This window comes from Neolamprologus brichardi, chromosome 18 (genome assembly GCF_056152115.1).
Source record: "Neolamprologus brichardi isolate AB-2024 chromosome 18, ASM5615211v1, whole genome shotgun sequence".
NCBI lineage: Eukaryota > Metazoa > Chordata > Actinopteri > Cichliformes > Cichlidae > Neolamprologus > Neolamprologus brichardi.
The window spans coordinates 7276546-7292897 of record NC_142121.1 but is presented as its reverse complement, the minus strand read 5'-3'; the positions used below and the strand labels follow the sequence as shown (position 1 = coordinate 7292897).

General features: G+C 40.3%; 1 protein-coding gene across 1 annotated transcript; it reads left to right on the top strand.

Annotated features, from left to right (window-relative positions):
* The first annotated feature begins 11025 nt into the window (after positions 1-11025).
* On the top strand, positions 11026-14599 carry LOC148097556 (E3 ubiquitin/ISG15 ligase TRIM25-like). Its single transcript, XM_087832435.1, has 2 exons — positions 11026-11745; positions 14439-14599. The coding sequence occupies exons 1-2, from the start codon at positions 11043-11045 to the stop codon at positions 14597-14599; spliced, it is 864 nt and encodes a 287-aa protein (XP_087688561.1). The 5' UTR covers positions 11026-11042.
* Positions 14600-16352: the final 1753 nt, after the last annotated feature.

Below are 16352 nucleotides of genomic sequence, written 5' to 3'. Positions count from 1 at the left end.
CCCTTGATATCACGTACTGTAACTGAAGAACAAAAAAGGACAAACACTTGCCTTCATTTAAGAAGTACATTCATACAGAGATAATCTATGGAAACACACTAGTTCACCCTTTTGGGAGGAATCAGTTCCTGTGAAACATTTCTGTAAATGAACATCATGTGGAGAATGAAGGAAATGAGTTCTTCAGGTGACTCAGCAGTCCCACACTGACAAATGAAATCTAGTTAAACTATTAAGCATATTTGCTCTTCTGAAATCTGTGTTAAACAACAACAAACATAAATTAGTAACAAAAATACAGCTGAGTAGAAGCTTTACAAACCACCAGCAGCCATAATGCTAAATTTTAATCTTCAAATGTTTCTGAGCCGTCTTCAACCTGCTTTTAACACATTAAAGTCCCAATAAATAAAGTCAATGCAGCCTGACTCAATCCTAAATGTTCAGCACACAGAGGGACTGTTTAAAGTTTAGTGTTAACCTGAGTCACTGATCATTTACAGTATTACAGAGTCTGGCAGTCTTTGCATGATGTCCACGTCACTGTACGTTTCTAGCTGACTCTCAGGTGTGACAGGTGTGCCAGCAGGAAAGAGTAATAATAACCTGCATCCTGAGGTTTGTCATGCAGGATTAAAGGAGCCAGGCTTTGTTCACCCAGCTAGGATTGTATTTTACACTGACCCTGGGTCAGTATAAGTATCATACAGTTTAAACGAAGCACTGAAACTTGCACATATTTATTACAGATGCACTGAAGCTAATCGAGATATTTGCTGTCAATCTGTGGCTGCGATTAAACACTTTACTGGAAACTTTACTAACTAGTAACTTAATCCGTCATGACAGAAGCTAATATTTCTGTGCTAACATCGTTTAAACAGTAACAGCTTTACTCCAATATAAGCTAACGTTTACACCGTAACTTTAAGCTAGCACCATAAAGACGGTAAAACACGTAATAATATCTACAAATGCATCTTAAAGCTGTTATATTAGCACTCGGTGTATTACTAACATAACCACATTAACATTATTGACACTCGCTGACTTTTAATAGTCATTCTATAAATGCTGTCCGTTTACACCTCCCGAAGAATTTTGTCTGGGCTCTTATCTCACTTTTTTATTTCAAACAATCAACAGAAAATTTCACAGACATAGTTTTATGTAAGGTTTTTAAGGCTGTGGTGTTAATTTTTAAGTAACATGAGCAGCAACGCTAGGCTAACACTAACTAGCTAGCAAGATTATAATCCTGGTGCTAAACTAAGAGAAGCCACAAAATCAGTTTGAATAAGAGTAAACATTTACTCACCAAGTCAGTGTATCAGCTAAAGATCCACAGCAATGACAATAATATGTTGAGCTGAGGCTTCTCCAGGTTTGCTCAACATATTCCATAACAAATGCTGGCACCGTGAACATGCGGACTGATCCGAGAGGGAGGAGGACGGTAGTGACGTGGCATTTTCAAAACACATCTTTTATCCTTCCGCCCTCTGAAGCAAAACTTCCAGCTTAGTTAGTTTTTCTAAGTTAAGACAAGTGAAATAAATTGAGTTTCTCAGCATTTTTGCATAAAAAGTACTGGTAAGTTATTTAAATGGAGTTCTAATAAGAAATAGTTAAAAATTGAGTTGAGCCTATTTAATATTTTAAATGAAACACAATATTCCATTTTACAGTGTAGGTTTCCATGTGTAATTAGTGTGTAAGAATATTGCAGAAGAAGCTTAATGTGTACTTTGTAAAAACGATGAGAAAAAAAGCTGTCTGAAGAAGAAAAGATAAATGTCCTTTTTTTCAATGATTATCTTGGCCGGCCGCTTGGCGTATGACATGTGGCGGAAGGCTCTGGTGCAGAGCGCCGCCAGCTCGAACCCCTCACGAACTCGGTGCCACGGCCCTCGCTTGGGGGGCGGGGAGACGCATACTCGCGTTTCCTTTTTGCCTTCTCCTGCTCTCGCCAAGTCCTCCGCCCGCTCTACATCTCTCTTATTACCTTTTATTACCCCAACAAAATCACAATCACGCTTACACTCATGCCTTAGTTAGACAGCGCAACTTTTTTTTTTTACTTACAACTTTGTTTCAACAACAACAATAACAACAAATATAAAAATTTGCCATCAGTATAGCCAAATAGCACATTTTGGTAAAAAAGCACAAAATCTGATAAGACATCGCATAGAAGCAGAACTGAGTCGTACATGTGACAGACAGTGAGGTGGAATTATTCCTCAATATCACACTGGAATATGAAACAGCAAAAAAAAACAAGAAAACGTGGACTGGGAGACTTGTCAGGGGAAATAAGGTTAGCCTACCATACATGTATAAACCAATGCCCTACTATATTTCAGTAGCCCAATTATAGATGCCTTTAGCACCTTTAGGTTCGACCTAGTAATGATACAGCTCGGCTTCATTTCTTTAACTACTGTGTAGCTTAACCTATACGAAGTCATCATAATGACACATTTATATTCATCTGAATCTGCAGTGTAACTGTGTTGCTGTTGAATCCCTACCTCAAGAATGTTGTAGAGTTCAAAGTATAGGAAAAGAGAACACTTAACCTAAAATATTTAAGTGTAGCACTTAAGGAAATATTAATCTTGGCATTCCACCACTGATTTATTTTTAACATTTATTGTGGTTAATTTGTTTTTCATTATTCTACCTTTTGTCAAGGCAAAACTCAAGGGCTACAGACAGGACAGACTTAAAAGAAGACTTTCAACTGAAACACATTTGCGTAATGTTGCAGAGGTGGACATACAGATGAAGAAAAGAATTCTCATGAGTATGGCAGACCATGTGTGTGTGTTTGTGTTTGTTTTTGTCAAAATCATCAAACAAATGAGGAAAAACTGTGATTTTAATGAATGAATTCATATATTGTGTTGATGTTTTATTGTGTGAATAAACTGGAAGGTTTGACTATAAATCAAACTTTGAACAAAGTCTTTTCTTCTGTCTTCATTCCAGGATCTCACTCAAATCTGATGCAGAAAATATGAAACTAATCTGAGAGAATAACTGAAGCAGTTTTCCTCCTGAAGCATCACAGTTCAGTTCAGTTCAGTTCAGTTCAGTTCATTTTTATTTCAAACATTTCAAACATGAGCCTTCACAATCATTACAAAATATTATTCCATTATTTGTTTGAAAAGGAGTATTTACTTATTTATCCCTACCCCCTCAAGTTTTACCTCTCATTCCTTTAAATTTTTTTTTAGTCCTAAGTTAAACAAACGACATATGAAACAAAAGTAAAGCAAAACAAAACAAAACATACATAAATCAAAAACAAGAAATTAGCAAGCCCCACCACAGTATAGTTTCTTACATATGAAAAATACAGAAGGTGTATATTTGCAGATACACAAGTTATGGAAAACCAAACAACCAAAACAAAAAAAACAAAAAAACAAAAAAGAACCACAACACCATTACCAGCAACATTACCATCCTGGGTTAACCCCGTTTTCTTCATTATTATACTTATTTAAAATTAGGTTTTTATATTTTACTTTAAACTGTTTTATGTTTTTACTGTCTTTTATTTCTTCTGTTAGACTGTTCCATAATTTAACTCCTGCAATTGAGATAGACATCGTTCTTAATGTGGTTCTAGCACTTTGTATTTTTAAATTCCATTTCCCTCTTAAGTTATACCCACCTTCTCTTTCTATGAACAATTTACAGATTTCTTTTGGAAGCAATTTATTTCTTACTTTATACATTATTTGCGCTGTTTTAAGCTTCACCAAGTCTTGGAATTTAATAGCTTGCATTTTGACAAAGAGTGCATTTGTATGGTCCCTGTACCCCACATTATTTATTAATCTAATGGCCCTTTTCTGTATTACAGTTATTGTTTGTGTGTTACTTTTGTATGTGTTTCCCCAGTGTAGATTTTCCTTTCAATGGAGCCTTAGCTTGACGCTTAGCCCCTCTTTCCATATCCAAAAAACAAAACAACAGTCCTTGATAGTTTCTCAATATTTACTTCAAAAGTCCAAACAGGTACCCAGCAACAGAATTCCAAATTATAAAAACTTATAAAGCTCAATTCAAAATGGATGAAAAGAGATTGCGAGGTCAAAAAACCATGTGGCTCCACTCTCCTCTCGCCCAACTTCCTGTTTTTTCTGCACTATCAAAATAAAAGCGTACATTTCAAATTAAACTGCATGTAGGCTTCTACATTACCGGCCCCTAATTGTTATCAATGTCTTTGAAACAATTACTCCAAAATCTTTAACTTAAATGAAAAGATCTATGGCTACATTACTTAACTGAACTTCAACTATCTTAAAGAAATCTTCTTTCACTTTCCTCCCCTCAGAGGAAACTAGTTCTTGACTTTCGAAGAGTGCATCAATTATCTTCGGCTTCTTGCAAAAGGCACAGCTTTGTAACTGGTCGACAAAGCTCATTGGTCTTGGTCTTTACTTTCACCTGACGCACCAGACCTTTCTGGTCTGGAAAGATCTCTACGATTCTTCCTAGTGGCCATGAATTTCTGGGTGCTGTGTCATCTACGATCAGCACAACATCACCAACATGGAAATTTCTCTTAGGTGTAGTCCATCGTTGACGCTCTTGGAGTTGCATGAGGTATTCCTTGCACCAGCGTTTCCAAAAAATGTCTGCAAGATATTGGATTTGTCTCCACCTGCGATTTACATACTGGGCATCCTTGTTGAAGATTCCTGGGGGTAATTCTGGCTTAACCTTCAGCAACAGGAGATGGTTGGGTGTTAAAGCCTCCAGGTCATTGGGATCTGAAGATTCCTTTGTAATAGGCCTGCTGTTTATGATAGCCTCAGCTTCACAGAGCAATGTGTGGAGACCTTCTTCATCCAACAGTTGTTCTTTTACTGTGACGTTTAAAATTTTTCTCACTGAGCGGATGAGTCTCTCCAAGCTTCCTCCATGGTGAGATCCTGCTGGTGGATTAAAATGCCATTGGATCCCCCTTTGCTGCAATGATTTTATGATCATACTGGAGTTCCATTCTTTAACTGCTTTCTTTAACTCACTGTTAGCTGATCGGAAGTTGGTTCCATTATCCGAGTACATCTCTTTAACTTGTCCTCTTCTGGCAAGGAATCTTCTGATGGCGTTGAGACACGCATCAGTGTCAAGTGAAGATGCAACCTCTTGATGTACAGCTCGTGTGGTAAGACATGTGAAAATGACACCATATCTCTTTATTTGACTTCTTCCCCTTTTTACCAGGAATGGACCAAAGTAGTCAACACCTACTTTGGTGAATGGAGGGTCATCAGGCAGGATCCTGCATTTTGGTAAATCTGCCATTATTTGTTTGCCAGTACTTCCATGTAGCCTTTTACAGGTGACACATTTTGACAAGAACCTTCTAATGGCTCCATTTGCTCCAGGGATCCAAAATTTTTGACGCAGATGAGCCAACATGTGATTCCGTCCGGCGTGAGCTGTAACATCATGGGTATGTCTTAACACAAGCTGTGTGATATGTGACTCCTTTGGCAAGATGACTTGCTGTTTAGCATCATCTGGCATCGCTGCTCGACTTAACCTTCCTCCAACTCTTATGACTCCATCTTGCAGTATTGGAGTCAACTTGTAGAGAGAGCTATTTTTCTTCACCCTTTGATGTTCTTTCAGCATTACCAAGTCCTGTTCAAAACTTTGCTTCTGACAGTACTTCACAATTTCCATTTCTGCTTCAGACAAATCATCACAGGTTAGATTTTTTCCCCTGAAAGCTTTCTTGAATTGGCTCATCCTGATTTCCTCACTCATTGTGCTTGCTTCCTTTCTCTTTGCTATTAATTCCTTAAGCAAACTCTTCAGTTTCATGAACCAGGCTACAGCACGCTTTAGCTTTGTCCAGGATGAGTAGTGATTCATCAGCTGGTCTACTGAGTCTTTGAGCCCTTGCATCTGAATGACATGTGTCTGAGCTTCTCTTTTGACCTCTAAGTCATCAAAATCCAGCATTCTGGGATCTGGATTCTTGGGCCACTGATCTTCTGAGCAGAATAGGAAACTTGGTCCCGAAAGCCAATCACCACATTATAAGAATGCTGCAACAGTCTGTCCTCTAGAGACATGATCTGCTGGATTCAAAGTGGTATTGACATATCTCCACTGCCGAATGTGAGAATGGCTCAAGATTACTGAGATCCTACTAGAAACAAAGGTCTTGAATCTTGTGCCTTCACTATTCAAGTACTTTAGCACAGCCGTGCTATCTGTCCATAAAACAGATTCATGCAGTTCTACTTCTAGTTCCTTCTTTAGAAGTTTATCCATCTTCACTGCAACTGTTGCGGCAATCAATTCCATTCGTGGGATGGTTGGACACTTCAAAGGTGCAACGCTTGCCTTTGCCATTACCAAGGTGGACTGAGTCTCGCCACTTGCATTGCGCAGCAACAGGTAGCTTGCTGTTCCATAAGCGTCTTCGCTTGCGTCAGCAAAATGATGCAGCTGCGCAAAGACTGGTGCACCAAAATGCTTTGACTTGATGCTCCTGTCAACTCCAAAGTTGTCAAGCCTTTGCAAATCTGCAACCCACTTATTCCAGCTCTTAATGACATCCTCTGGTAGGGATTCATCCCAGCCGTATTTCCTCCGACATAAATCGTGCAAGATTTTTTTTGCACACAGAATCACCGGAGCAACAAATCCCAGTGGATCAAAGATGGAGCTGAGAAGGTAAAGCAGTCCTCTTCTAGTGTTCGGTCTGTTTTTAAGGTTGATCTTGAACTTGAACTGATCTGATTCAGCACACCACTGAATTCCCAATGCTCTTTCCATCGGCAAATTACTCTCGTCCAGATTCAGAACTTTAAATCCTTGTGCTCTTTCTTCATCAGGAATTGAGTTGAGCAACTTTCTGCTGTTGCTTGACCATTTTGTTAGTCGAAATCCGCCTTTGGCCAACATGTTCCTCAAGTCAGAACACAGGTTGATTGCTGCGTCTTCCTCTGCAATTGACTTAAGACAGTCGTCCACATAAAAGTTTTTCTTGACTGTCCTTGCAGCTTCTTGACCAAATTCCCTTTCGAAATCAGTAGCACATTTCTGAAGTGCAAAAGATGCAACACTTGGCGAAGAGGTGGCACCAAAGATGTGGACCAACATTTTGTGTTCTGCAAGCTTCTCCTTGTAATTCCCATCAGACCACCAAAGAAACCTGAGGAGATCTGTATCTTCCTTGCTGACTCTGACTTGGTGGAACATGGCCTCCACGTCAGCCATTACTGCCACAGTCTCCTGTCGAAACCTCAGGAGGACTCCCACCAGGGAGCTTGTCAAATCCGGTCCCTGCAAGAGATGCTGGTTCAGCGATGTTCCTTGAAAGCTTGCCCCGCAGTCGAAGACAACACGTAACTTTCGCTTGACTGGATGTCTCACTCCATGATGAGGCAAATACCATGTTCGTCCCTCCAGTGACTTACATTCAGCATTGTTCAGTTTGATTGTGTAACCCTTTTTTAGGATATCATCCATATATGCAACATATTCCTCGTAAAACTTGACATCTCTGGTGAATCTTTTCTGTAAGTTCAGCGCACGTTGCACTGCGACTTCTCTGTTGCTTGGCTAGCACAGCGCCATGCTTCTCACTGGAAGACAAATACTATAATGGACATCCTCCAGTTTTGCAGACTGAGACACCATGTTCAGAAACTGACGATCTTCCTTGGACATTTCAAGATTTTCGTCTTGTCCCGCATCAGGAAAGTCCTGCTTAAACTGTAGTTGCCAGAGCTCTTCCAACCTGGCTACTGATATCCTATTCACAGTCACTTGTGCCAATGTGTTTCTCCCACTCATGTTGCCTACACTCCTAAGTGGTCCATTTACTGTCCAACCTAATATTGTTCTCACTACGTAGGGTCCATTGTCCATGCTGTTTACCACCTTAAGCGGTTCCATGGCTTTGGGAACATTCACTCCTATGAGTAATCCAACATCCGCTTGGATCGTGGGAAGTTTCACTTCCCTCAGGTGAGACCACCTGTCAACATCCTCCTGGCATGGGATATTGTTTTTACTTACAGGAATGTGGTTTTGTGCATACACCTCTGAAAGTTTAATAAACTGGCTACCATCCAGACTACTGACTTCCAGTCCAGTCACAATGCAGGTGTTCACAACAGATTCATTTCCCATCGTTCGGAGTGAGATTTTCGTAATTCGTCCGTTCAGGTTCAGTTGTTTTATCAGTGACTCTGTCACAAAGGTGGCTGAGCTGCCTTGATCCAAGAATGCATATGTTGTTACTGTCTTGGTTCCTGACTAGGCCTTGACACGTACTGGAACGATTGGAAGAATACAATCTTCCTTACCGGCCCCAGTCATGCTGAAAGTTGTTGTTGTTTGTACAAGAGCACTTGATACGAACTGTTGAGCAGTCTCCCTTGCTGTTTCTTCTTGTGAGTCCCTATTGGTGATGTGCAGCAGGGTAGGATGCAGTCGAGAGCATTCTTGACAATGGAGCTTGTCTTTGCAGCTGCTACTCATGTGACCATGTTTCAAACAGGCAAAACACAGTCATATGCTCCTTAAAAACTCAATCTTGTCCTTATGAGGCTTGTCCTTGAGCTTTCTGCAGATTTGGAGGTTGTGTTGCTCTCCCTTGCAATAAACACAAGGTTTGCTGCTTGAATCCACTGGGACAGTCTGTGTTTTTGATGGCACTTGTTTGGCACTTTCTGTCTTGTTTTCCATTTGAGGGTTTGCTGTTGTAAACACTTTCTTTGGTTTGAATGTCTCTGCGTATTGTGGCTTTGCTCTTTGTCTGAATGAGTCCTTCACACCTGTTGTAGTTTCCCTTATATTTCCATAAAGTGGGTGTAGCACGTACCTAACTTGCTGATTGATAAAGTTGACAAAATCCTTGAACTTGACTCTTTTCTTCATTTTGTCTTGCAGGTCACAAGCATACTTTCGCCACGATTCTTTAAGTTTGTAAGGAAGCTTGTTAGCTAATGCCCTTAGGTTAGACGTATTATCCAAGTCTTCCATGTAGTTAACATCTGTCATTGCATTGTAGCAGCCGGTGAGAAACAATGCAAAGGACTGTAGTGCAGTGCCGTCTTCTGGCTTAATTGTCTGCCAATCCAGGGCCTCCTTTATGTAGGCTTCAGCTATCTTAAAGTCATCTCCAAAAAACTCTTTGAGCATTTGTTTCGCCTTTGTATAACCCACTGAAGGTTCCATATGGATGCAACTTTTAACCAACTCATGGGGTTGTCCACTCATGTACTGCAGCAAATACTGTAGACGATCACGATTATTATCAGTACGGTTTTCAATTCCATGTTCAATGGAACCGATAAAAGAGTTGTATTCAAGTGGATCTCCGTTGAAAGTTGGAATGGAGATGTCAGGTAATAGAGATGCTTTGTGATTCTTTACCAGGTACTCAGTGACATTAACTTGCTGAGAAATGGCTTGACACAAACTATCGAGCACAGGTTCACCAGCCCTTTCAGTGCTTGGCGCAGGCACTGTCCTTTCTTGCATTGGTGTATGCACATCGTCGTTGTCGCAGGGTGCAGATGAGACGTATTGCGATGTTGGGTGGAATGTTGTTTTAATCTCAGTTTTGCCATTCTGATCATCATCTGCAAAAATGCTCATGTCTGGCTGTGTATCTTCATATTTTTGCAAAACTTCCAGTTTTGCATCTGACACAGCAAGGGCAGTCTGCATAGCAGGCATTTTAGCCTTTATTGCAGCCTCTCTTTGTTTTTCTTCTGCCTGCAATTGAGCCTTCTTTCCTTTCATTTCTGCATACCAATCCGCTTCTTCCTTTTCTATTGCCAAACTCTTCTCCAGAGCTGCAGCCTTTGCCTTTAATGCAGCACGCTCCATTTCTACCTTTAATCTAATAGAGGAAGATGTAGAGGAAATGCTTCCACGTTGTGATCCAGATCTACTTGAGCGTTTGCTTGCCGACTTTGATGATATGGACCTATTATCTGCCTGCTTTCCTATGTCATCCTCTCTGTTCTGTTCAGAGCGTTTCATGACTTCATTCATCCACCCTTCACATTTCCAAAAGAAATCATTCAGGGACTTGTTCTTTGGATCAAACCAATTATTTTGATCTTCCAAAAACTCATCTTCACTCATAAGTTGTTGCAGTTCAGAATTTAGGCTAGCAAAGTCTTGCTGCAAAGAGCTAAAGTCAACTCGTAATTTATTTTTAACGAGGTCAACATATATTTATTTCCTTCTTTCTTTATAGTCAGGCGTTTTCAAACTCCATTAATCCGTGAAGAGCAGGTTTTATGACTAATGTAGATTTCCTTCTAATGGAGCCTTAGCTTGACGCTCCACTTAGTCCCTCTTTCCATATACAAAAAACAAAAAACAAAACAACAGTCCTTGATAGTTTCTCAATATTTACTACAAAAGTCCAAACAGGTACACAGCAACAGAATTCCAAATTACGAAAACTTATAAAGCTCAATTCAAAATGGATGAAGAGAGATTGCGAGGTCAAAAAACCATGTGGCTCCACTCTCCTCTCGCCCAACTTCCTGTTTTTTCTGCACTATCAAAATAAAAGCATACATTTCGAATTAAACTGCATGTAGGCTTCTACACCACCATGCTGTGTCTATGTGCTGAAAGAAAATGATTTCCTTTTAACTTAAATCAATCAAGAAGTACACTTTCATTAACTCATTAATACAAGACATTTTGTAGAAGCTAAGTTAAAAATTAACAAGGTTAGGTAGGTCAAAGTTCTTTACTACATACTGTAAAAGAAACAGAACACACCTTGGAACTCATAAAATAAGCATTTTATGACTTCTTGGAGCCTCCCTTCACAGATGTGTCTGTATCAGGATGGGTCTAAACAACATGGTGTAAATGCAGTTGCTGGTGAGCCTCATTTCCTGTAGGAGGTGAAAAAGAGCAGAGATCTGTTTCCCTTCAGAGCACAGAGGTTGTTTCTGTTCAGAGGAAGTGAAACTGTCTGACAGTCACTGAGAGACGGTGAAACGGCACAGCACATGAATCAAATGGACCAAACAAAATTCTGCTGTTCAGTCTGTTTGGATCTACTGAAGGATCCGGTGACTATTCCCTGTGGACACAGCTACTGCATGAACTGTATTAAAAGCTTCTGGGATGAAGAGGAAAACAAGAAAATCTACAGCTGCCCTCAGTGCCGGAGGACTTTCACACCGAGACCTGTCCTGGAGAAAAACATATTAGTGGCAGATTTAGTGGAGGAGCTGAAGAAGACTGGACTCCAAGCTGCTCCTGCTGATCACTGCTATGCTGGACCTGAAGATGTGGCCTGTGATGTCTGCACTGGAAGAAAAATGAAAGCATTCAAGTCCTGTTTAGTCTGTCTGGCATCTTACTGTGAGAAACACCTTCAGACTCATTATGATTCACCTACATTCATGAAACACAAGCTGGTGGAGCCCTCCAAGAAGCTCCAGGAGAACATCTGCTCTCGTCATGATGAGGTGATGAAGATGTTCTGCCGTACTGATCAGCAGAGTATCTGTTATCTCTGCTCTGTGGATGAACATAAAGGCCACGACACAGTCTCAGCTGCAGCAGAAAGGACTGAGAGGCAGAGAGAGCTGGAGGTGAGTCGACAAAACATCCAGCAGAGAATCCAGGACAGAGAGAAAGATGTGAAGCTGCTTCAACAGGAGGTGGAGGCCATCAATCAGTCTGCTGATCAAACAGTGGAGCACAGTGAGAAGATCTTCACTGAGCTGATCCATCTCATCCAGAAAAGAAGCTCTGATGTGAAGCAGCAGATCAGATCCCAGCAGGAAACTGAAGTGAGTCGAGTCAAAGAGCTTCAGGAGAAGCTGGAGCAGGAGATCACTGAGCTGAAGAGGAAAGATGCTGAGCTGAAGCAGCTCTCACACACAGAGGATCACATCCAGTTTCTACACAACTACCCCTCACTGTCAGCACTCAGTGAGTCTACAGACTCATCCAGCATCAATATCCGTCCTCTGAGCTACTTTGAGGATGTGACAGCAGCTGTGTCAGAGGTCAGAGATAAATTACAGGACATTCTGAGAGAGGAATGGACAAACATCTCACTGACAGTCACTGAAGTGGATGTTTTACTGTCAGATCCACCAGAGCCAAAGACCAGAGCTGGATTCTTAAAATATTCACGTGAAATCACACTGGATCCAAACACAGCAAACAAAAAGCTGTTATTATCAGAGGGGAACAGAAAAGCAACATTAATGAATCAACAACAGTCTTATTCTGATCATCCAGACAGATTCACTGACAGGTGGCAGGTCCTGAGTAGAGAGAGTCTGACTGGACGTTGTTACTGGGAGGTGGAGTGGAGAGGGGAAGGAGTTTATGTAGCAGTCGCATACAAGAATATCAGCAGAACAGGGAGTGCGAGTATATTTGGACGTAATGACAAATCTTGGTCATTAAATTTTTATAACAACAGTTATACATTTTGGTACAACACCATCCAAACTCGTGTCTCAGGTCCTCGTTCCTCCAGAGTAGGAGTGTACCTGGATCACAGAGCAGGTATTTTGTCCTTCTACAGCGTCTCTGAAACCATGACTCTCCTCCACAGAGTCCAGACCACATTCACTCAGCCGCTCTATGCTGGACTGTTGGTTTACTATGAATATGGAGCCACAGCTGAGTTGATTAAAGTGAAATAGACTGAAGTCTTTCATATTGTGGGTTTAAATCTGTATTTTAGTTTCATTTTATTTTCTCTCCATCATTTCTGCACAGAGATCAGCTGTCAGTCAAACATTATGGGTGGTACCTCCACATCTTCTAGTTGTTCTCTTGATGTTTCTGAGTTTTTAAAGGAGATCTTTCCTGTGACTGTTTATGGAGGCTATCACTGCTCATCATCATTTTTGATTTACTAAAATATTTCTCCACATGAAAATGTAAACTTCTCTATCCTCTAAATGTTTCCTGAATATTTGTATCGAAAAATGTCCACATTTCTCTTTATGAGTATGGCAGACCATGTGTGTGTGTTTGTGTTTGTTTTTGTCAAAATCATCAAACAAATGAGGAAAAACTGTGATTTTAATGAATGAATTCATATATTGTGTTGATGTTTTATTGTGTGAATAAACTGGAAGGTTTGACTATAAATCAAACTTTGAACAAAGTCTTTTCTTCTGTCTTCATTCCAGGATCTCACTCAAATCTGATGCAGAAAATATGAAACTAATCTGAGAAAATAACTGAAGCAGTTTTCCTCCTGAAGCATCACAAAGTTCAGAGTTCATGTTTAGAGCAGAAGATTCAGCAGTCGCTCTGTGACCTTTCAACTTTCTTCACTAAAACAGCTTCATTACAGAGAAACAAGTCACATTTTCTTCATGTTCTTAAGTCCTTTCAGATGTTTTTAATGGTCCTTGAATGCAGCATCAGTGTCACAGGTTTAAAAGGTCACTTTCTGTTGTGTTCAAAGATTTCCTTCAGAAATGGTCTTTAATCAGTAAAGCCAGTGATACAGCAGTGTCATTAGCTGTGTTATTGGCACCAGGCTGTGTTTATGTATGTATTTAATTCTGTCTGAGGATGTCTCCAGCATGAAATGTTTACAATTTTATTATTTATTTATTTGTAGCAAAGCGAGACTTTACTGATTAAAGACATATAATCAGACATATTACTGTTACTTTCTGAAAAAGACTCACATAAAGCAGATTTATCACAAGCAAACATCAAGACACATCCTTCATGGCTTAAAGTTGCAGTGGGACTCTTTCGCCATCTGGTGGTTGTAACAGTTATGACAACTGTTCCTGCATATATGTCCCTCCTCAGTGTGAAGAAGACTGGACTCCAAGCTGCTCCTGCTGATCACTGCGTGTTCCTCCTGTGTCTAAAATCTATTTCCATTATGAATCAGGAAACTGTTTGCACCAATCATAAAGGCAATAAAATACGTCACACACTAAGAAATAACAAAAAGGAATTGTGGATTTCAAGGAGAATTTTCCCTCGTTTTTTGAAATCATAAGAATACAAACTAATGCAAGACTGTCATGTTTTCATAAGTTTGTAGAGACACTGTTCTGTTGTATTCTAGGACATCAGTCACTTTTTAAATGCATGCTCCTCCTCCTCCTCATCATCATCATCATCATCAGCACACATGACCTCCTTTTAGTCTTTGTTTTGTTATTTTTCAGAGTTCAGGAGACGTTCTTATGGGATTTCCACAGTGTACAAGTACTGTTTAGACCCTTTACCTAAAAGAAAAGAGTAAAGTACAAAGTAGATTTACTCACTGCAGGAAAATAATGCCTCAATCTGATATATTGTCTTATATGACAAACTGAAAGTGATGCATCAAAGTGTAAGCAGCATTTTCCTGTTACAGCTGGTCTAGATGGAACTGATCTGATCTCCTTTATGTACAGGTAGATATCCAGTGGGTTTGCTAAGGGTCACAGATGAAGGGCTGTGTGAGATGTTTAATGGGAAAGGAAATAAAACCATTGTTCCAGACCTGCAGCTAAGATACTCGAGTATCTTCAAATATGAAGCTGAGTATTACTTCCATACTTTCCTCCACTGCTGATGACCTTGTTACCTGCTGCTCCCTGTTAATGATCAGCCTCAGTTCTGATAGTAAACTGTTGGCTCTCGTTCTGTCAGGTTGTTGCTCAGCGACGTCTTGTTTTCATTTTCCTTCTTCTTCAAATGTGTCTTCCTTTAACTCTTTGCTTTTGTTTCTGCTTCAAACACCAAATGATACACGTGCTGCACCTCTGATGGTTTGTCAGAGAGCAGAACAATTTACATTACAGAGAATATTTTACAGTTGAACATAAACTTTAAATGCATCATGTGTTTCCCATTACTGGCTGACTTGTCCGTGTCTTTTGAAAGGTGATATTTGTGTATCTTTAACCAGTTAATGCAATATGCTCGACTGAAAGAGCCATCCAGCGGGTCAGATGGAGAATTTTTCATGCCGAATCTGACCCACGAGCCTTATGTTTGACACCCCTCATTTATACCTTTTAAATAAAAGAACAGATTCAATTACAGTGTGGATTTGCTCACCACAGGAAAAATCATGAATGTGATAAATTGTGTCATATCTGACCTCTAAGCATCATTTTAACTGTCACAACTGGTGAAGATGGAGCTGAACTGACCAGCAGCATGTATAGTTAGATTTTTACTGGTTAGCAAATGTTCACAGATGAATATCAGCGGCTGTGAGATTTTTAATGGGAGTGAAAAAAATGTTACAGTTTCTGGAAACTTGACTTTGTTTGAGTTTCTAAAAATTCATTTACATCTGAAGTGGCGCTGAGCAACAGCTGCTTTTTGTGAGAGGGGAAAACAAGTTGTTGTTGTTTTTATTTAAAACTTAACATGAAGGTTGTGCCACAATTTCAGCTGCAAGAAGTGCAAAACAGCACATGAGTAGAAAAAAATATTATTGATTAAAGTCCCTGAAAGTATAAAGGAGAGTTTTACATGTACTTGGATACTTTCAGCTACTCTGCGTGACTTTTGTACCCTGCTGCTCCCTGTTAATGATCAGACTCTGACAGTAAACTGTTGGCCATCGTTCTTGTCACGGCTGCGGGGGCAGACGTGTGGTGAGTGTGAGACTGGATCCAGACGCAGGCACCGGCTTGGAAGTGAGCGAGCTTTTATTAAAACAGGTGGCACAAACAGAAATACGGCGAGCAAAGCAAAACCTAAAGCTGACCTAAACGGGGAATGACTAACAAAACGAACCTGAATGGACGACTCCGGGAGAAAACGCAGGGAAGAAACAGACGGACTAACAACTAACATGAGTGAACACACACTATAAATACACAGAAGGGAACGAGGAAACTACACACAGGAGGGAGGCACAGCTGATTGTGATCAACAAGACGAGACAGGGGAAACGCAAACTGAACACACTGGCATAAGACACAGACTTTCACAATAAAACAGGAAACTCAAAACACACATGAAGACACAGACTCAGAGACGCGGGCTTTACACAGAGACCTGACTACACTAGAGGGGATACACAGGCAGGGAAGACACAGAACAGAGGGAGCACAGAAGTAACACTGGGAGGTCAAATAACAAAAGCTAAAAATCAGAACTCAGGAAGTACCACGAAACTAGGGAGCTAGAAACACTAGGACAGAAACCCAAAACACAAACAGTCACAAACCATGATGAAATCAAAAGTAAAAGTACAAAAACCAAAAACACTGGGTCACTGACCCAGGATCATAACAGTTCTGTCACATTGTTGCTCAGTGACGTCTTGTTTTCAGATGTCTGCCTTTAACTTTTTGGTTTTGTTTACT

Excerpts from the sequence above, each read along its gene's own strand:
- LOC148097556 (XM_087832435.1), top strand. The coding sequence starts at position 11,043 with ATGAATCAAATGGACCAAACAAAATTCTGCTGTTCAGTCTGTTTGGAT. Across the intron at positions 11,746-14,438 it reads TGATCAAACAGTGGAGCACA|GTAGATATCCAGTGGGTTTG; the intron begins GTGAGAAGATCT and ends CTTTATGTACAG.